General features: G+C 40.7%; 2 protein-coding genes across 2 annotated transcripts; one reads left to right on the top strand and one right to left on the bottom strand.

The window, feature by feature from the left end:
* The first annotated feature begins 2200 nt into the window (after window positions 1-2200).
* Window positions 2201-9644, top strand: creld1b (cysteine-rich with EGF-like domains 1b). Its single transcript, XM_016499419.1, has 7 exons — window positions 2201-2444; window positions 2814-2909; window positions 4962-4991; window positions 5114-5197; window positions 5268-5363; window positions 5463-5603; window positions 8241-9644. The coding sequence occupies exons 1-7, from the start codon at window positions 2201-2203 to the stop codon at window positions 8459-8461; spliced, it is 912 nt and encodes a 303-aa protein (XP_016354905.1). The 3' UTR covers window positions 8462-9644.
* A 146-nt stretch (window positions 9645-9790) lies between these two features.
* mbd4 (methyl-CpG binding domain protein 4) lies at window positions 9791-14420 on the bottom strand. Its single transcript, XM_016499456.1, has 7 exons — window positions 14228-14420; window positions 13267-13568; window positions 12251-12310; window positions 11170-11304; window positions 10937-11086; window positions 10157-10260; window positions 9791-10069 (listed from the first exon to the last, which is right to left on the bottom strand). Exons 2-7 carry the CDS (start codon window positions 13541-13543, stop codon window positions 9995-9997), a joined length of 801 nt encoding a protein of 266 aa, XP_016354942.1. The 5' UTR covers window positions 13544-13568; window positions 14228-14420; the 3' UTR covers window positions 9791-9994.
* Window positions 14421-22277: the final 7857 nt, after the last annotated feature.

Here is a 22277-nt window from a genome sequence, read left to right as displayed (position 1 = left end):
AGCGAGTCAATACAGAGGAAGCTATTGACCGAATCGACGCTCACATATCAAAAAGCTGTGGATATAGCAATGTCAATGGAGGCTGTATCTAGAAAATCACAGCATCTGAGCAATTCATTGAAAGTAAATGCCATGTCGTTGTCATCGGAATTGGCCAAAGAGAAATGTTTCAGATGTGGAAAAACCAACCATATCCAGAATGATTGTTTTTACAAAGATCAACTGTGTCACAATTGTGGAAAGAAAGGTCACGTTGCACGGATGTGTAAAAGTAAAAAGACAGAGGAGAAAATACCTAGAACTACGGAAAAAGGAAAAGGTGTAAGAAGAAAGGGACAGAGGAACAAAAGACCAATTCACAGAGTGGATGCTAATATGGAAAAGAGTGATGAAGAAACAAATTCGGACACAGATGCCGAACTGGCACTACACAAAATGACAGCGACACTGCACAATCCTCCAGGAGTGAACATCATGAAAAGCGAAAATGATTCAATGTCATCTGTAATAAAGGTGCAACCAAAAATTGAGGGATTGCCAATTGAGATGGAAGTCGATACAGGCGCGGCGGTTTCTATTATCTCAAGGGAACTGCACTCACTCACACACACACTCACACACACACACACACACACATGCACACACAGCTGTACGACACGAAGCCTAATGTGGAGCAGCGTTTAGCTAATGTGTTTGACACATTACTGATCTAGTAATGGATAATGTTGGTTGAAGCTTGTCAAAGTGGACAGGACAGTCAGATTTGGTTGTGAAGTCGTAGCTGAGATTTGAGATTTTGCACATTCTAAAACCAAAAGAAAATCATATTTATTACTATTACCATGTAATTTTATTCACCGATCTCTGGTCAAACATCGTTTTGTAATATTGGCCCCCAAGCTAGGTAATTTGAGTATCTCTGCCTTACAACTACTCAAATAATGTCATATTTGCTCAGATACACCAAATTGGCTGATCAGCTCTTCCATATTTTCTACAGAAGCAATGGATTGGTTATGTTGACTCTTGTAGGGATAGTTCACCCAAAAATGAAAACACACACACTCACACTCACACCCCCACACACACACTCACACACACACACACACACACATGCACACACAGCTGTACGACACGAAGCCTAATGTGGAGCAGCGTTTAGCTAATGTGTTTGACACATTACTGATCTAGTAATGGATAATGTTGGTTGAAGCTTGTCAAAGTGGACAGGACAGTCAGATTTGGTTGTGAAGTCGTAGCTGAGATTTGAGATTTTGCACATTCTAAAACCAAAAGAAAATCATATTTATTACTATTACCATGTAATTTTATTCACCGATCTCTGGTCAAACATCGTTTTGTAATATTGGCCCCCAAGCTAGGTAATTTGAGTATCTCTGCCTTACAACTACTCAAATAATGTCATATTTGCTCAGATACACCAAATTGGCTGATCAGCTCTTCCATATTTTCTACAGAAGCAATGGATTGGTTATGTTGACTCTTGTAGGGATGAAAATTAGCTCTTAATTTATTAGCCCTCAGGCCATCCAAGATGTAGGTGACTATTTTTTCTTTAGTAGAACAGTAATGAGGATTTTTAGCTGAAACTGTGGTCCTTGGTGATTCATAAAATACAAGACAGTGGGTACTGGCATTTTGAGAGTCTAAAAAAGCACATCAGGCAACACAAAATTAACTCCTGATGATATATTGAGGTCTTATGAAGAAACAGAACATTATTTTCAACATTATTACCTGTAATCCAGAGCCTCAAACAACTGGGAAATCTGATTCTTTTATACGAACTGGTTCTTTCTGATAGTTTGTTTCAAATGAACTGGTTCATTTCACTAGTTAGTTTACATTATCACACAATGATATCACGGATACGCAATTATATTATTAAAGCACCCAGTAATGATGTGACACATGCATGTTTTACATGTCTAAAGCATATAAAGTGAATAAACTTGTCTTAATCAACTCACCTTTTTACATAAACCATGAGAAACCATAAAAACGTTCATTCAAATGTGTTTGGTTCACGCATGAGCATATCAGCAGCTCATCTGTCTTCAGTCCGAGTCGAACTGTTTTCTCAGTTCAGTGGCTGTTGGATGAAATTAAATTAAATTTTCATTTTTGGGTGAACTATCCTTTAAAAGCTGGGTTCCAGTTCATCCTTGCATGTGCCTGTATGGATTTCACACACAGATATCAGCAGAGAAGCTGTTTCTGTGCTTATGTCTGTGTGTGCGCAGAGTGTCCGTCAGGTCCTGGAGGAGTGTGTGGAGGTCTGGGCCGCTGTGAGGGTGAAGGCACACGTCTGGGAGACGGAGACTGTGTTTGTGACCCGGGATACTCTGGGGTCCTGTGTCAGGACTGTGCCCACGGATACTACAGAGAAAAGAGCTCCAACCACACACAGCCACCCTGCTCAGGTAACCATTCTCAGGAGCCTACGGGAAACACGATGCAGAAACATCTCATCACTAGTGTGAATGTGTGATGTGTATATAACATATGTTGCATATTTTATTCCATAACTTTATTCCACTTTGACTAGAACGAGACTCATATTCAACTGAAATGCAAGTTTAAAGAAGCATTGCGCAAATAAACAAATGCATAGAAAGAGAGTTGTTGCAGAAGAATCAGTGCTAAAAATCTGCTGCAGCGATGAAATGGATTCGAAGAAAGAAATGAATGTCGTAAATGTTATCAAGCGCTGAACCACAGTTGACCTGCTCAGTGAACATCATTCTCATATGAGGATATTGACTGTTCAAATGTCTGTCTGTTTTATGCAGCTTGCCATCATTCCTGTAAAAAGTGCACAGGTCCACAGGACAACAAGTGTCTGGACTGTAAGCCTGGATGGATCCTTCACAGCAATAAGTGTGTAGGTGAGTTCAAAAGCACTTCTACAGAAATACAAACTCATTTGGAAAGTGGTTTGAACAAAAGTCATATTTGTAAAACCTGGCGTCTCCTGGGTTTTTCCTACTCAAACTGATTTAGAGCAATCGTTGAAACATCTTTAGTTAATGATTCACATTTATGTTGTTCCAAACCCATACAAGCTTCTGTGTGGAACACAAATGGAGATTTACGACACAAGCACACAGTGACCAGAGGCTGTCAGGCTTCACATAGAACTATTATGAAGGACTGCATGATTGATCAGAATTATAGGGCTGCCCCGACTAAAGATTTTTCATTCATTTAAGCCATTAGTTGACACATGTTTATTTTAATTTAATTACTTAAAAATATTTCATTATTTGTTAATAAACTAGTGATTTCTGAGTCAGAGTCGGCTGGAAATATGAAGTTAACGTTGCTGACTCGCCGTCTCCGCAAGTGCAGTGGATGCTAATTTTTGTGACGTGTTCCAGTTCACAGAGACCGAGACGGCAGAAAGCGCAGTCTGTTTGTTTTCTTTATTTTACAAAAGCACAACGTTTTGTTGATATTGTGAGTGCATGCAAATAAAAGTAGAACCTTTACAGTTTCGTATGATGTATTATTCTTATCTGCATAAGCAAAAATTACGGTGTATTTTAAGTTATTTCCACTGTTATTAGCACAAACAATTGGATATGTGCCTAATAGCGCACATTTATCTAGTTAACATACCATTTGAATTTTTGTTTAATCCAGCTGTATTTACTCAGTGCAACTTAAAACGTCCAAGTGAAAGATAAAACACCAACATGTCAGAAGAAAAAAAAAACAAAAACAGAATCACTGAGTTGGAAAAAAGATCACCCCTCTCCTAAAAATGGCTTGTAAACTCAATCAGGTGTAGCTCATCACTTTCTCAATGGCACACAAAGCCATTTGACTTGGTAAGACACTGTCAAAAGATCTCTGGGATAAAGTTGTGGACAGACACAAGTCAGGAGATGGAGACAGAAACATTTCAAAGGCTTTATCAATGCCTAGAGGAACAGTGAAGTCTATTATGAAGAAGTGGAAGGTATTTGGTCCAACACAGACCCTCCCTGGATCAGATCGTCACTCCAAGAACGAGCAGGAGGAAACTGATCAGAGACGCGACCAAGAGCTACAGCAACTGCAGGAGTTTATGACAAAGAGTAGTCATTGTGTGCATGTGACAATAATATCACTAATCCTCCACCAATGTGGCTTGTGTGGGAGGGATGCAAGAAAAAAGCCACTCCTCAAGAAAGGCCACACGCAGTCAGACTGAGCTTTGCCAAAACACACCTTGAAGAATCTGAGGCAGATGAGACTAAAACTGAATTATTTAATGGCTTTGTGTGCCACTGAGAAGGTGATGAGCTACACCTGAGGGGTGATCTTTTTCCAACTCAGTGATTCAGTTTTTTTTTTTTTCTTACATGTTGGTGTTTTATCTTTCACTTGGACATTTTAAGTTGCACTGAGTAAATACAGCTGGATAAAACAAAAACTGTGTCCGTCTTCATTTCAGGCTGCAAAGCAACACAATGTGATTATTTTAAAGGGGGCTTATTATTTTCTAAACCCACTGAATTTGAGGCAGCTCAATGATATCTGAACGTTTGCATTTCCTGTCTGATATACTGTAATTACCTCAAGGACCAGCCATTAACGATCTGTCCGTCACGGACACAGACAGTTTTTTTTTGTGCGATTAAGTGACTAATAAAATTTTGGCCGACTAAGCCGCTTCTCATTGACTAATGTTTAGTCAACTATTAGGGAGGCAGACCTAATCAGAATAAAACTGAAATCATAACATGGCTTAGTGCGATTACCAAATCGCAAATGCGCTGTGTGTCTCAGTGTGAAGAGCGGCACTGGGTTCATTTACACCTGAGCAGCTCATGATCCGGTGTTTTCAGTGCGACTCACAGTAAATGCTGTGAACTGTAAATGTACTGTTGGGAGCTGATCAGACGTGGTCACTATGAACTGTCGTTGTTTTTTTTGTTTTTTGTGTCCCACAGAAGAAATTCATGATTTCAAACAGCATTATGGTGAGCAAATAATGACACCATTTGCTAGATTATAATTATTCTCAACTGCAGCAAGACATGTATGCTGCCTTCCATCAGCAGTGTACTAAAGCTCTTTATCTCTGTGTGTGTGTTTACTGCAGATGTGGATGAATGCGGCACTGAATTAGCTCGTTGTCCATCCAACACATACTGCTTCAACACAGATAGCTCTTATGAATGCAGAGGTCAGTCTCACGCTAATGCTCACGAATGCATGCTATGTGTTTGAGTGTGCACTCATAAAGCTGTGTGTAGGTTGTGATCAGGCGTGTGTGGGCTGCATGGGAAGCGGACCTGCTCGCTGTAAGAAATGTGCTCGTGGTTTCAGACTCACTGGAGCAAAGTGTCTAGGTAAGTGTGTGTTTATGGACCATTTCTGGACAGCTTCTATGAACCTTATTTTAGCCATCCGAATCACAAGCATCAAATGTATCTCTCTGTCTTTCTCAGACATCGATGAGTGTGCAGAGAGAGCAATCGCCTGTCCTGGACTCAATGAAGCTTGTATAAATGAGGAGGGCTCGTTCCGCTGCGAGTGTGCGGAGGGATTCATTCGACGGGACCGCATTTGTGTGGAGAATCTGCCACCGAGTGAGTAAACACATGCTCAAGCCCAACGCTTCAAACTAAGAGTATGACAAAATGAGCTGAACAAAGCATGAACTAGTTTGATTAACTATTTTCAATGTCACAAATCATTGCATTTCCATCAGCACCAACACAATGTTCTGATGGATAGTAATATTAAATCAGTAGTTAAAAATGATCAGTCTGTCATCATTTACTCTCGTGTCATTTCAAGGTGAGATAAATATATATATATATATATATATATATATATATACCAGATCAGACTTCACCTGCAGAAGGGGTCCAACTGTGATCGCTCATTAACCACAACCACCTTGAGATAGTCTCTGCTGCCGCTGCTATCTCCCGGTGGCCTTCCTCAGTCGTTTAGCTTCCACCCCAAGCTACTGTAAGAAGTAGCGCACAGATGTAGCTGGGAAGCCGCGGGAACCAGCTTCAATAGGGAACAAGGCTGCATGCCATCCTTTAGTAGAAGCCTCGTCAATCAGATCATGATACTTAGCCTTCTTCAGCTGATGGCTAGCCTGTCCTCCTGGGGCGCAGGGAGCTCAACTACCAAGATGGTTTTTGTGCTCCTGGACAGAAGAACCATGTCTGGTCGAAGTGTGGTCACGGCCACTTCTTCTGGGAAGACAAGCTTCTTTTTGGGGTCAACTTGCATCTCCCCGTCAGAAGCTTGATACAAAATAGAGGGTGGGGTACTGTCACTTCTTCTTAACTTGGGAACCTTGTGTCCTTGCCTTAGGAAACTGACTCCTCTGGGCCGTGGTGCCTGATATTGATTTGCTTTGACCCTCTAGAAGTCTGTCCACTTGGCGATTTCAGCAACCTTGTCATGTCTCCATCTGTAGTGGCCTTCCCCCAGTGCCTTGGGACTTCCTGTTAAAATGCGGTTCAGGGTGCACAGGGCTGCTCCACACTGCTTGCAGGATGGATCCTTGTCTTTGCTCCAGATATTTAGGTTGTTTGGAGTTGGTAATAGGTAAGCTACAGCACACAAGTGGAAGGTCAATTTGCCCTGGGCAGTACTTCAGAGTTCCTTCCAGGACAGCGAACGCTCGAGTACCTGATCCCACTGCATCCACTGGCCTTGATAGGCGAACCAAACTGCTCTTAGAAGCCGGCCTTCTTCTGCAGCCCTCTGCACCACAAGTGTCCTCTTACCTTTGGCATCAGCCTTACTCCAACTCTTGGTTTTTCAGTTTCCCAGTCGTCCTTGGCAGACCATGCTGATGATTTCCTGATGTTTCCAGTACGATTCCGTTTCCCTCACTGCCTCCCGTGGCTTCCGCTTTCTGCCACACTTGACAGGTTGGTTGTCATGTTGTACTTTCTCATCCTTAGACAGTAGCAGTGTGCTGACTGCCCTGGCCTTGGTGGCTTTGAATTCTTTGGAGGTCTTGCTGTACAGATTGACTGAACACCCAGCTATCCATCGCTTCCACCTGAGTCAAGGGGAAGTCGTATAGCAGGAATGGCCAATGTTTCCTGGTTATGACGCCATACTGGAAGAATTGTACCTTAAACCTCCCAAGCAGCTGGCTGTTGTCAGTTTCCTTGAGCCAAATGGTCAGTTGAGCTATGGTATCCTTAAGATTGGTGCTATCCTTCAAGAGGGTAGTCATAGTACTTTCCCAGGCATCGAATTCCTTGTTCTTCAATAGTTGAAATAGCTGGATCAAACCTGGATGACTTTCTTTTCAGGAAAATAAAAGAAGATATTTTAAATAATGAACACTGACACCCATTAACTTCCACTGTATGGACAAAAATGACATTTCTAAAAGTATCTTATTTTATAGTTTGGAATGACTTAAGGGTGAGTAAATTATGACAATGTTTTGGGTGAACTAACATTACAATTCATAAATGTCATTAAGGTTGAACTGAATTAACATTGGCTTGTATTCAAATCAAATGACTGACCTTGACAAACGGTCACATGGGTTTTTCTTTGCATGTAGGGTGAATCACGTGACTTTGATTTGGCAAACGTTTTTATATATTACAAATGTCAAGCAGTTTGAAGAAAGAGTGAAGTGATTATGGCAAACCACATTCTGATATGATCTTTGATCATTTTGTATGATGTCAGGACATTTGTATCACCTTGACATTTTGCCTGTATGCATCACACAAATGAATTTAAATTCAAAAAGTGAAGTCAACTGCATTTTTTAAGCATGCCATCATTGACCCATTGATCATCAGTGTGAATGTTGACTATGTAGGTTAGTTGGTACTCATTTAGTGTACTAAAACTACTCATGTAGCCAGTTCAAAAGGTTTGCATGACAAAGCCCCATCTGTCATCAGCGTGTGACTCTGCCAGTACAGGAATGTCATCATACACGGGTAAAGCATCAGTTACACACCTGATGCACATTCTGTGCTCTTCATTTAGCACTGCTAAAACGCCTGTGTTCCTGTGTCAGTCAGGAAGTGAAAAAGAGAGGAACGAGTATGAAATTGTCCATTATATTTTGACTGAGAGTACTTGAAGGAAGCTCTTGATTTTCCTTACTAAATAGGGTGATTTATGCCCATTTCGATGCCGCCACAGTCTCAGAAACTGTTCTACTGTGTGTTCACCCAGAAAGACATGCTGTGTAACATCCTCAGTTTGTGTCCTCACAGCGGGTCCAGAGAAGGCTTTGTTTGATGACATGACGGATGATGAGGTGCTCGTACTCCAGCAGATGTTCTTCGGCGTGGTGATCTGCGCTCTCGCTACTCTAGCCGCCAAAGGAGACATGGTCTTCACGGCCATCTTCATCGGAGGAGTGGCTGCCATGGCAGGATACTGGCTCTCGGAGAAGGGTGACCGCGTGCTGGATGGCATTCTTAAAGGACGCTAATGAACCGGACGCTGATGGACTCCAACAGGGTGATGCCACTGAAACATGAAGCTCTGGGTCTGGTGAGCGCCGTGGCTCTGGAAATGCATGTCAATCAGGGATGTTTAGCACTGTGGGCCGGAGTGGCAGTGCTGTTTAAAGCGCTGTGGATAATGATGATGATGATTGGCTCATTTTCAACAGTTCAGCTGCTGCTGTATTTATGAGACTCACAGTTAGTAATGGACATGTTTGGCCAAACCCCAAGAGACATACTGTATGCAACCCATTCAGGCAGAGGTACTGTACATACTGGCATGGACATATTGGCATTTATGCACATTTATACATGGATACTGTGTTTATTTTTAAAATCTGTCCCAATGCATAAAACAATTTATTAAAGATTTCGGAAGTGACCGAAAGGACGCTCCAAAAGTCATGTTGTTTGAAACGCTCTCACATGGCAACATTCCCAAATGCATGAATGCAGCGCTGTCACAGAAGACGTCTCTCAAACCAGGACTGTGTATGTGTGTGAAAGTAGTGGCTTGAATATGTATGGCAAATCAACTTCAACAGGGTTCCCACACTCTTTGATCAATGCATTAACACTAGATAAGGGTTTCTTTTTATATTAGTCTTTTTGATTTAGACCAGTTTGTGAGCTCATTCAGCAGACTCTATCTATCTCCCGGCAGTGTCTACCGAGCACATCTAGAAAATGTATATTGGTTATAGAGATTTCCATGATTTATAAGATTGTATTCTATATCATGACCAGGAATACACTGGAAACCACCATTTTAAAACTAGCTAATTTTTCCAGGTTTTCGCTGGCTGTGGGGACCCTGTTTTAAATATGCAACCGGTAGAATACAGTAATGAATGTGATTTACCGTTTAACTGAGTGCACTTTACCTGCAGATTCGACACATGTGGCCTTCCATTCATTTCTTTGACAGATGTTTTTAGTTTCAGCACAGGTGGCTTTAATGCATCGATCACATCGTGTCTGCATGCTTTACCTTCTGCTTTAGATGAAAATGCGTAAATGTGTCATCATGGCTTCTATTTATTTTGTTTGTCATATTATTTGTCCAATGTGAATATGCCCTACAACGACAGACAGTTGAGACGTGGGCATGATTTCTGCCAGCCTTAATGTGAATTACGTTTGAGTTGGTAGCATGGAGGACATTATGATTTCATTAAAAACCCATTTAATTGACCTGTGTTGCTCATTTATGTATTAAATTCTCAGAAAATATTACAAAAGGGTTTCTCAAATCAGTGTCATTTCACACGGACTTTAAAAGCTCTCAATCCTTTTTAAAACAAATCCAAAGCATGTACAAAAGATAAAAAGTTAATTTATTTTTACACAACTTAAACATGTTTTCTAGAACTGATGAACAAACATGATGAAACATTTAGAACATCTCATGCTTTCAGGAGACAGACAGCAGCTGATCTCTGATGAGTTCACTGGTACACATTCACATTCGCTACTGCAGACATGATTTATTAAAACATCCTGGAGTGCAACTAAAATCAGATTCCTAATTGCTCCTGGTTTTTCCAGAGCCAGGCGTGATAGTCGTTGAGCTTGTGGTCGCCTGGAGTGACCTGCAGGACACACACACACACACACACACACATCAACCCGCTGCATGTGACTGTCGCTGCTCATGTGTTGTCCTGTAGTGTTTGTACCTCTCTCCACTCCTCCACGCAGAAGATACGGTATGAATCGTTGCCGTATTTGCCAATGCCATGGAGCTCGATGGGATACCGCCACGATTTACTCAGATACTCATCTGACGAACAAGATAATGTCACAGCATCATGAAACGTCCACTGCACCGAATAACAATCTCAACTAATTTTATATCAGCAGTATAATCATTCAGAATATAGATATATATAGATATAGTGACTGTGATATGTATCGTCTACCACTACATGAAAGCACTACAGTCGTTAAGATCATTTTTAGCTGAAAGTATGGTTTTTGGTGTTTCAGAAAATGCAAGTAAATGGGTGCTGTAACTTAGAGTCAAAAAAGCAGGTACAGGCAGCACAAAATGAACCACCGTGGCTATATTGACCGACGATATATTGAGGTCTTATGAAGTGAAACAATCAGTCTGTGCAAGAAACCGAACATTATTTACACCATTATTACCTGTAATCCAGAGCCTCAGTCGCATGATGACATACGCGTGAAGGTGAGCTCACACTGTTGTTATTTACTTCATAAGACCTCAATATATCGCCAGGAGCTGCAGGCATTCAGTTCGTGTTTTCTGTACTAGATTTTTTGACTCCCAAAGCGATGGCACCCACCATTATATCAATCACCACGTTTTCAGCTAAAAATCTTCTTTACTGTTCTACTGAAGAGGGTGAGTAAATAACTAAATTATTCATTTTTGGGTGAACTATCCCTTTAAAAACATCCTTGATGAAATCTGCTGTATTAGTGGCACGCACCGGAGAAGCGGATGAGTGTTTTGGCGCGGAGCGTGCTGAGACCCAGCGGCTGCAGCAGGAGAGCCAGCAGCCTCCAGTCACTCGCTCGCGTCACCTCTGCGCTCGGATAGCGCTGGAAAAACTCCCACAGCGCAGGGATCGCCATCTTACCTGCTCATACGTGTGAGGAAACAAAGACCAGCACATCACAACTCTTCTGTGACAGTACAGATGTTACAGATGTGCTGGCGTACCGCTGGTCCGGTTGAGGAAGATTGTGGCCACCAGGAGCTTCCAGGGCTCGTGAAACAGCGTCTCCTGCACCAGATTGTAGGGTGAGCGCGGCGGAGTCCACTTCCGGAAGGCCTTGCGCTTTGGGGGACTCAGAGCTGAGGAGGAAAGCTTTTAAACTCAGCGCCATCGAGTGGTAGAGATGTGCTCACCTAACCAGACACGCTGTGATAACAAACCGTGTGTCCGCACCTAGAGTTAAAGCGCTGGAGGATGTGTTACGAACACAGCCAGTCAGAACCAAGCGGCAACCTCCCGCTCTCTCTCGTGAAGCCAACACGGAAGTGACTTAAACTGTAATTCATCAACTGGCTGCTAGAGGCTGGCTGCAAAAGGGAGTCAGTCCCATAGACTCCCCATGTTAAAATGCCCAACTTTACAGCAGAAAAAAAACACGTTTACAGCCTGGTACAAAAAATTTTTTACGTCTATATAACTAATTTTGCCCTTCATGACAACTGTGAGGGCGGTGAATTTTTTTTATAACTCATCCGTTTAAATTATATTAAGCCTTAAAGTTCTGCATAATTAAGGGTGTAGCCACTTGAGTGACAGGTGGATTGCGCTGCTGTCACCACCGTCGAGCTAGGTGGGCGTGGCTTCAGCAACCAGCTCCCGCCCTTTTGCCCATTTTCGATTATCCGGGAGTGACGCACGGTTTTGTGCTGCCAAGATGGCGACGGCTGGCTCCGCCCACTTTAGAGCTTCAAAAACACTCTTCGGAAACCTACGGGCGACGTCACGGACACTACGTCCATGTTTTTATACAGTCTATGGTCAGAACATATTCAGGTTTTTACACTTATGCAGAGCAGGATTTTGGGTCACTGTACGAGTGCGACGCTGCAGAAATACAAACTAAGCAACTGATGAAATTTGAAAATTAAAATTATTATACCTGCTTAAGACCAACTCATGGTCACAGCAGTCTGTTTGTTCAATTTCACAAAAAAAATTGCATGTTTTGAGTATCTATAAAACACAGCTTTCGTCACATCACGCCTGGTTAGTTCACAGTATCACTCCATAAAACCCGTCTCATACCGTCATCCCTTCCACTGAAGTATGGACTCGTTTTCCGCTTCTCTGCTAATAACTTCAACCCTGAAAAGAAAAAGATCACAGAGCTTTTGAAAATGGTCTTGGACAAAAACATTATTCCCACGCTCAAAAACCATTTAAAAGTTTTACTTGATTAAATGTCTTGAATAGTACGAGAATTAGTCAAAACTAGGAACTAGATCACATTTCAGTTTAGTACTTCGTGAAACCTAAACCTCACTAAACACCTATGAATTCCTAAAGTCAGTCAACGTGACATGACGTTTCCAACCTACTTTATTGCCAAAGGTGATATATTTGCTAGTGAAACAAGATATTCACCGAAAACAAGTGAAAATGAAAAAGATCTATCCAGAAATGGGAAAGTAATTTCAGAGGCACTGATGAATCGCTCATGACTGACAGCAGGGTTTCTGCAGCTAGATCGAAGACTTTTTTCAAGAAAAGGAATGAATTGAAGGAATGCTCTCTAAATGTCAATGTATTAGCAACACTTCACATTTTGAAAATACAACTTCCAACAGGCCTCCATTACATTTTAATTCATAATTATTGGATCCCACTGGAAAAAAAGTGCTGTTCTTCCTCAGTATTTCTGTCTTGTTTTCCGGTGCACATGTCTAAAGATTCTTAAATCAAGATCTATTTACTTAAGAAGCAAAATAACAAGATAAGAAGTCGTTTTCTGAAAAATTGATCAAAATGAAGAGATCAAGAACAAATATCTGCCAATCGGCTTCATTCAAAGGGAAAACAAGTGCTCATTCCTCACTGACAGATGTTCTTGTTTTGAAGCATAAATTCACTTATTTCTGTTCACTTTTTCAGGAATTTACGATTTAAGCGCTTACATAGTGGAAGGGAGAGTTTAGCCTTTTAAGGCCTTATAAAGCCCACAGAAAGCCTGATTAGGAGCGTGTGCTATGGAGGTCAACGGCTTGGAAAGCAAGCTGTGGGTTCAACACACGCTCATCTCAGTGGTGAGGAGAAGCACTCACGGCTGTCTGTGTTTCTAGACGGTGACACACATCCCACGAGCGTCAGGCTCCTGTGGTCCTGCTCTCGTCCTCCTGCCGTCTCGGATGGGTTTTGTTGCTGCAGCAGTCTTACGGCTGAATCTTCATCTAGAGCCGGCTGTGAATGATCGGCTGGACTCGCTCTGCCTGCTTCTCTCCTCTCCTCCTGGTGGTCTGTGCTTCTCGTCGTCCCCACACTCGGAGCAGAGGCTTCCGTCGGGCTGGACTTCACCTTCTGTTTCCTTCTCTTCTGAGGCATTTCCCTGCGCTCAGCAGTGTTAACCCTGTTGAAAAAACCAGCATATGCTGGTTAGGTATGTTTTGACGCTGGGATGCTGGTTTATGCTGGTTGCTAGGTGTTGCCAGGTTGTTTTGGTGGTTGCTGAATGATTGCGGACTGGTCCAAATCAAAAGGGCTCCGCTTGTTTTTATTAAAAGAAATTGGGAGTGTTAATATATTGTAAATAATTCACCACAATTCATTTTGTGATTCTAGAAGCCTCAATGTTCTGACATCTCGGTTTATCCGTGTTTTTAGCATTTAAATGAAGTCAGGGTTCCCACTCTTTCATGAACACCAGATTCAAGGCTCCATATGTCTGAAATTCAAGTACTTTCAAGAAGCGTGGGAACCCTGTGAAGTTGATATTTGAAGTCAGGGCTGCCCAGCTTCAGATCGAGCCCAGGTCAAGTGCTCCTGAAGATCTTCAATCAGTGGTACCTGATGAGGGTTGGAGCTGAGCTGAGCTGAGCAGGACTGGGCAGCCCGGCTTTAAGTCACCCTGTGGTTTCTGTAACGTTAATTGGACATCACGGAGACGACGTATTTTTAGAGTGTTTGCTCATCTGCAATACGTTAGAAGATGTCTTTAATATGTTTGTATGTAAAGCTGACATCTTAGAGACGTCTGTGAGATGAAGCGATCTTCAACAGATGTCGTACCTGTGCTCTCAGGTCCTGTGCCCGTCAAACCCCGCACCTGATGCCGCTGCAGAGATGCACTGCGCTCGGTCTCCTCTCATCTCGGTCCCCCAGCCCTCCACACCACCTGTGTGTGACCTGTCTGACAGCACAAGACTCCCGTGACCGCGGGACCACTACCACTGAAGTAGTGATGTTCGGGTCTTGAACGAATCGTTCATTTGAGCCGGTTCTCAGGAAGTGACCGGTCGAGCCGATTTACTGAATCGAACTGAATCGAACTGTAGTTCCGGGTCGATGACGCAGGACGCACAGCCGAAGTAGCACGCACATTATTTGTTTGAATCTGTCATTGATGCAACATGGCACTGAGTTGTTAGAATGCGTAGAGACGTTATTGCTTAATGACGCCAGGAACCGATGAACCGGCTTTTTGAACCGGTTCAATGAGCCGATCTGTCCGAAAAGAGCCGGTTCGCGGAAGTGAATCGGACAGCGGCGGCGGAAGCTGAGTTCGGGACTCAGACTTGAGCTCTGCTCTGTCGACACCTAGTGCTGCGGTGGATAACAACGCTGGCTAACTTCCTTTTCCAACGAATTCAATATTAAAACATTAAACACCAGCGAAGATCCATACAGTAGGCCTACGTTAAGAAAATAAAGAATCCCAAACCAATGTTCTCGTAGCGTGTATTTTGTAGCATAATACTAACTGATAAAATGTAAGAATTCACAGAACTGAAGGTGTAATTCAGAGAACACTGAACCAGTTAGAGTTAAACCCTTTTTAAATGTCTGTTTTTAAAGGCCAGCTTTATGTGTAATAAACCATTATGGAATATTGTGAATGAACACTGAATAATCAGCACTGTTTGCCCAGCAATACTTTCATTTAGAAAGTGAAGTGTATATATTGTCCACTAAATAGTATTGTCCTTTATTTAACCAGGTAAAACCTTTCTGAGATTAAAAATCTCCTTCACAGAAGTGACCTGCCACTACATGATCAAAAACAAAACAAAACACAGTATCAAAACCCATTTAAAAACATTTACAAGCTGATTCTTCCTTTAACAGTATGCCGAAAAGCTTGTTTTCCACATCCAGTTCGTTCAGATGGAAGCGAAAGGCTATACAAGTCCTGTGAGCGCAGAGAACAAGCTCCAGAAGCGTTGAGTTGGGTGAGAGAACGGAGAGGGAGAAGTCAGCAGATGTGGGACATCAGATAAATGGGACAAATAAGTTTTTGGTGTGGTGCTCCTTTAAAGAAAATGACTGATTATAATGGGTGGTCTTGAAATGTTGTATTAACAGTAGCTTGAATATCCACATTTGATTAGTCAAATGTAAATCATATGGGCGTGGTTACCACTCAAATGCTGGAAGGTCTGAGAAAGTGCCGTACGTAAAGCCTATTAAATTTGTTAAGGGTTCATTTCTAATACAAACAGTAAATCACTCTACAATATAATGTGTATGACATGCATTCATGTGATCATTCAATTTTATGCGATGATGTGCAAGTTTCTTCTTTCTATTTTTTTTTTAAATATTAAGTTTTGTTACTGTCCCAGTTTACCTGAACATGTTAGATAAATTGGGACAGTAGCATTCAGCTAAAGTGGGACATCCTATAAATTAAAAGGTAATTAATTGCTCAATGTGAGAAATTGTTTTGTTTTACAGAAAATGTCACAAAGTGTAGGCAGAAGAAAGAAAAAATAAGAATAGAAATTTGTGAATATTAAGTTTTTGTGCGTAAAATGTGCCTGTAAACAAACACATGCCTGCTCTTACCCACACTTACACACATACCACTTAAACACACAAATATGAAAGCATGTGTGTTTCACACACACACTCACACACACACACTCTCTCTCTCTCTCTCTCTCTCTCTCTCTCTCTCTCTCTCTCTCTCTCTCTCTCTCTCTCTCTCTCTCTCTCTCTCTCTCTCTCTCTCTCTCTCTCTCTCTCTCTCTCTCTCTCTCTCTCTCTCTCTCTCTCTCTCTCTCTCTCTCTCTCTCTCTCTCTCTCTCTCTCTCTCTCTCTCTCTCTCTCTCTCTCTCTCTCTCTCTCTCTCTCTCTCTCTCTCTCTCTCTCTCTCTCTCTCTCTCTCTCTCTCTCTCTCTCTCTCTCTCTCTCTCTCTCTCTCTCTCTCTCTCTCTCTCTCTCTCTCTCTCTCTCTCTCTCTCTCTCTCTCTCTCTCTCTCTCTCTCTCTCTCTCTCTCTCTCTCTCTCTCTCTCTCTCTCTCTCTCTCTCTCTCTCTCTCTCTCTCTCTCTCTCTCTCTCTCTCTCTCTCTCTCTCTCTCTCTCTCTCTCTCTCTCTCTCTCTCTCTCTCTCTCTCTCTCTCTCTCTCTCTCTCTCTCTCTCTCTCTCTCTCTCTCTCTCTCTCTCTCTCTCTCTCTCTCTCTCTCTCTCTCTCTCTCTCTCTCTCTCTCTCTCTCTCTCTCTCTCTCTCTCTCTCTCTCTCTCTCTCTCTCTCTCTCTCTCTCTCTCTCTCTCTCTCTCTCTCTCTCTCTCTCTCTCTCTCTCTCTCTCTCTCTCTCTCTCTCTCTCTCTCTCTCTCTCTCTCTCTCTCTCTCTCTCTCTCTCTCTCTCTCTCTCTCTCTCTCTCTCTCTCTCTCTCTCTCTCTCTCTCTCTCTCTCTCTCTCTCTCTCTCTCTCTCTCTCTCTCTCTCTCTCTCTCTCTCTCTCTCTCTCTCTCTCTCTCTCTCTCTCACACACACACACACTCTCTCTCTCTCTCTCTCTCTCTCTCTCTCAAGCACACAGTTAGATACAAACACAGTACACACACACACACACACTTAAGCACACAGTTAGATACAAACACAGTACACACACACACACACACACACACACACTCTCTCTCTCTCTCTCTCTCTCTCTCTCTATCTCTCTTAAGCACACAGTTAGATACAAACACAGTACACACACACACACACACACACACACACACACTCTTAAGCACACAGTTAGATACAAACACAGTACACACACACAAGCAGGCACATCATATATACAATCATGGCATATTTATACTACTCAGTGCATTGTACTTTTGTTGAAGTGATTCAATTATTTGTTCTTGTCCTTTTTTGTAGTGTTTTAATTGTTTAAATTTGTACTTCTGATTGAATTTTTAAATAATTCTTCAAATTTAGGCTTCTCTTGAAGTGTTATAATTCTGTAATTCAGTAAACATGATGTATATGAGTTCACAATCAATCACACTATCCACTAGTAGCCTATGTCTATTTTTATAGTTATTCTTTTTAATTCTGAGGATTTTCTATTGCACAAGATTATTTATACAATGTCCTGCTGTAGGAAATTGTATTTTATAAGCACAGACTAGATAAAAATGTGTGTCCCACTTTACCAGACACAGTGTCCCAATTTACCTGAAAAAGCCCGAAAAAGAAAAATGGGTACTTAACATTTTAAAAATCTTTTTATGTTTAAAACAACAACCAATATTCTTTCAAAAAACATAGTGGGAGATACAAGAGACGTTGAGAATTTGTTTGAAGCATAAATTGTGTTGGTAGAATAGATTTATTTGTATTTAATACACAGTTTACCAAAAAGTGTCCCACTTTTGCTGACACCAGATATGAGTAGACCCAAAATAGATTTATGGATAAACAGGTACCAATGCTTACGTCTGCGTGTTGATAATGACGACCAACCGACTCTATTATACAAATCACAATGATGAGTACTAAAATTACAATTTAATATAAACCTAAGCGCACCATGATACAAAGTGTCCAAAGAACACAAAAGTTTGGTAGAGGCCGATTTATACAGAACGTCTCCATAATCAAGGACTGGCATAAATGTGGCAGAAACTAATCTTCTTTTTGCCTCAAATGAAAAGCAGGGTTTATTTCTGTAATAGAACCCCAGCTTCAATTTAAATTTGGTCCTTAATTGATTAACGTGAGATTTAAAAGATGAGCCATCAATTAAGCATAAAACCGAGATATTTATATTCTGTCACTACGTCTATTATAGTACCCTGTAAGGTTTAGACTGGTAGTTGATTTGCCACTTGCTTCTTTGATCTCGAAAATAACACAGCTTTAGCTTTGGTCACGTTCAAAGTCAGGTTTAGGCCACAAAGCCTTTGTTGCACAACATCAGAAGCACTCTGTAGTGAGGACACAGCTTGATGTAATTTGGGTGCAGTACAATAAATCACAGCATCATCAGCATAAAAATTAAAATTAACATTACTAATTATTAACATCGAGGTTATTAATGTAAATAATGAAAAGTGGAGGCCCCAGAACAGACCCCTGAGGAACACCCCTCATAATCTGCAATGGTGCAGATGAATGGCCTTCCATTTGCACACATTGTGTCCTGTCCACTTAATGGCTTTCAAACCAAGTGATTGTGTCATTTGACAATCCAATTAGTTTCAGTTTAGTTTTTAGTATACTTTTAGTATACCTAAGTCAATAGTATCGAAAGCCTTGGACAGGTCAATAAAAAGTAATACACAGTAATGACCTTTATCAAGCGCCTCTATGCTATCATTTAAAACACTCGTTGCAGCTGTGGTTGTGCTGTGTTGTTTCCTAAAACCTGGCTGATTGTGTGATAAAATGTCATGTTCCATAAGATATGAAGTCAACTGCTCACTAATGAGAGATTCAAAAACCTTAGACAAAATACAAAGTTTAGAAATCGACCAATAGTTATTCATATCGGAAGGATTTCCTCCTTTTAACAAATTGGATAACAAAGGCAGACTTCCATATCTTTGGGTAATTAATTTAAACTCAGTGAAACATTATAAATATATGACAAAGGGGCAGCAATATAATCTGTAGCTATTTTTTTTAAAGTGGTTGTAATTGGTCAGGGCCAGCTGACTTATTGAATAGTGTAAGAGCTTTTTTTAATCTGACAAGTAGAAAATAGTTTAAAACTAAAACTAAGAGCCATTAAATTCCTTCCTCTATTTTCCATATCATTATTCATATCTATACTTTTAGGTACCTTAAACGATGATTCTACAGCAACAAAATGTTAAGACAATTCAGCATCTCTCAACATATTAAACAACACATTTAACAAACCCAAAAACATATAACCTATGCTATGAGTCAAATTCATCAGTTTACTCAAATTATGTGTAACATTCAAAACAACTGATAGAACTTTACCTGAGTTCACCCTAACTGGACTGAAGATTAATCACTGAATAAACTTATTGTGCAATATTATACAAAGCTGCACTTCTGGAATGGAGCTAGAAGCAGGGCTCAGATGAACACAATGACAACATCACAGTTAAATGCAGTTAAATGAATGGTCTTATTAATGGCAGTAGGATTTACAGTACATGACAGAAATATGGTCCTACTTCATCTGTACTAACATCCAATTATTATTTGTTTGTTTTAAAAGGATAGTTCTTTTTCAAAAATTATTTTTGGTCAAAGTCTTTTTTATTCATTTCAGTAATACCTACAAAGAATCCCATCCTCACGAGAAACACACACACACACAGACACACACACACACACACACACACACACACACACACACACACACACACACACACACACACACACTTTTTTGTTTACTGCAAATGTCTAAAGAAATGTGATTTTTCAAATGAAATACACTGAAATAGTAAAAAAATGTAGGAGTACACTCATTTTAATAATGCCAATTCTGCCCCCTATTGATAGTTTATTTAACAGTCATTAATCTAGTAATAACCTCACAAAGTCTTTCCTCAAATTAATTAGAAGTGGGGAAAATTAGCATTGTAAAGATCTTTGCATTTATATGTGACCCATATTCCCAGGTATCTAATTTTATTCTTATTTTAGAATAAACTTTATTCTAAATCGTATTTTAAAAAGAAATTTCGTGAAGCGGTATCAAATGAGAAGTAAAATTTACTGTCATAATCTCCCATAAGTACTATTGTAAATTTACTTTAAACCCTGATACTGTAATAGGTATCTTACAAAAAGTCATCCAGCAGTTCTAGTGTCACACAATCAGAGGCGGAGGCACTCAGGATCGGGGTAACTGGTGTTTATTGAACAGACTGAGGTAAATGCCAACACAGAAGAACGGTATGTCAGAGGAATGGAAGAAGCCACCACTTAACTAACAGAGTCTCGAATGCAAGCTGAAGAGGAGATGGATACTGAACCAGAGGAACACCAACGAAGATGATGGAGGTTGAAGACGAAATAAATGAAGATGAGTTGTGCTTAGACAGGTAAGTAGTCGGGCACGTATAGCTCACACTGTAGTAGACGAGAGCAGACACTGAACTGAGGCTCATCATATGAAGTGATTATATCTTTTCACAAGACTCAAACAGTTTGATTCATATGGATTAGTTTAATGAAGCCTTTATGATACCTTAATGGGTCTTCAGAGGTTGAGTTGCATGGACTGTCAGTGGAAAGACAGAAACTCATTAAAAATATCTTAATTTGTGTTTTCCAAAAAAAAAAAGAAGTCTTACAGGTTTGGAAAAATATAAGAGTGAGTAAATGATGACAGAATTTACATTTTTGGATCAACTATCACTTTAAGGCCAATAACAATATGATGACCCCAGTCTGTTTGGGTAATGACATGAAATATAAAAATATATAAATAAAGGAAATCAGAAAGGACATTATAATGAAAGCCTTAGATGGCAAAGACGTGTGCGCTGGCAAATATGCTTTGAACTCACTAGAAAGGCTTTGCTAATGTGTGTGTTAATCATAACGACTCCTTCAAACCAATAAATAAAAGAAACATTTGTCTGCTGCTCTTCCAGTCAGAAGCCAAGCCCTAGATATCAGTGTATTTACTGACATGTTAAAAAGTTTTGCGTAATATCTATTATATCTCTCATTCTACATTTGTATAATGTTTCATCCCAAAGATATACATTATTTAAACGTGAAGCATAAATGGTGGGGTGCCCTGTTTAAATAATGTATATCTTTGGGATGAAACATCACAAAATTTCAAAATGCATAGAAGTACAAGGCATATAGACTGTGTTGAGGTGTCTTCCCATAAAGCCAAGAGAATGTGTGGTGATCCTGGATTCCTTCATCCTAACCCTTGCCTGAACACAGAGCACATGCACAGACCTTCACAAACACATTCCCATTAAGCTCAAAGACAAAAATGTATTAGGCTACAACAAAAATCATTTGAAGTATTTATCATTTAATACTTGTGATTTATTGAACATGATCTTTTAGTGTGAATTAAAACTGCTGACCACTATGAAACAGTATTTCTGCAGCTATCATCAACGGTGTTTGTAGGCAGCTCGTCTGAACCCACACTGAGTTTTTTTAAAGGTGGCATGTCATTTACGTCAAGCACTGTTGTTACTGTGAGTCTCTGAGAGTTAGAGACTTGTTAGATTATACTTGTCAGCTAAAAGTTATTCTGTTGGCAGATTAAGCTGGGGGACACAATAAAAAAATACAATCTGATTATAATTGTGTGATAAGCTTGACGTGTTCTGTTACGCTGTTTGATGGCGAGTTGATGTGTGTACTGAAAGCTGGAGCGGAGGAACGGATCCCATCCACCCACGAGGTCTCTGTGGCCCGCTTGAGTTCCACAGAGTAAAGGCTAATTAAAGGACACCCCATGGACTGCTGCTTGCTTGAAGTTCAGCTCTGATTGTTGAGCGTATGAGGTCCTACACCACACTCGGACTAATGTATGCGGTCCGAGCATCCAGATCAAAACTGCCTGAAATAAGGATGTGTCTTGTGAATTCTGTCCTCCTAACTAAGCTTCATTAGCATCGTATTTTGAATAAAAAGTGGACACAATAAACACTGGCAGAATTTCAGACGAAAGTTAACCTCAAAATGAAGGTAGGGGGTATTTTTTCAAGCATGTCAGGTTGTGGCAAGCCGTCACATGAGCGTTTAATGTTGTCATTTTATAATTTTGAATGAACTGATTACAGATTATCTTGGCTAAAACAATGGTAAGATATTTTTGTAACCTTTTCCATCGATGATGTTGCATGAATTAGTATTTGTATTGGCATTGAAAAT

The sequence above is a fragment of the Sinocyclocheilus anshuiensis genome, unplaced genomic scaffold (assembly GCF_001515605.1).
Source record: "Sinocyclocheilus anshuiensis isolate Anshui unplaced genomic scaffold, SAMN03320099.WGS_v1.1 scaffold1662, whole genome shotgun sequence".
Classification (NCBI taxonomy): domain Eukaryota; kingdom Metazoa; phylum Chordata; class Actinopteri; order Cypriniformes; family Cyprinidae; genus Sinocyclocheilus; species Sinocyclocheilus anshuiensis.
This window is presented reverse-complemented; position numbering and strand designations above follow the sequence as displayed.

Excerpts from the sequence above, each read along its gene's own strand:
- creld1b (XM_016499419.1), top strand. The coding sequence starts at position 2,201 with ATGGATTTCACACACAGATATCAGCAGAGAAGCTGTTTCTGTGCTTAT. Across the intron at positions 5,364-5,462 it reads CACTGGAGCAAAGTGTCTAG|ACATCGATGAGTGTGCAGAG; the intron begins GTAAGTGTGTGT and ends TGTCTTTCTCAG. Across the intron at positions 5,604-8,240 it reads TGTGGAGAATCTGCCACCGA|CGGGTCCAGAGAAGGCTTTG; the intron begins GTGAGTAAACAC and ends GTGTCCTCACAG.
- mbd4 (XM_016499456.1), bottom strand. The coding sequence starts at position 13,543 with ATGCCTCAGAAGAGAAGGAAACAGAAGGTGAAGTCCAGCCCGACGGAA. Across the intron at positions 12,311-13,266 it reads GTCTAGAAACACAGACAGCC|GGTTGAAGTTATTAGCAGAG; the intron begins GTGAGTGCTTCT and ends TTTTCTTTTCAG. Across the intron at positions 11,305-12,250 it reads CTTCAGTGGAAGGGATGACG|CTCTGAGTCCCCCAAAGCGC; the intron begins GTATGAGACGGG and ends TTTCCTCCTCAG.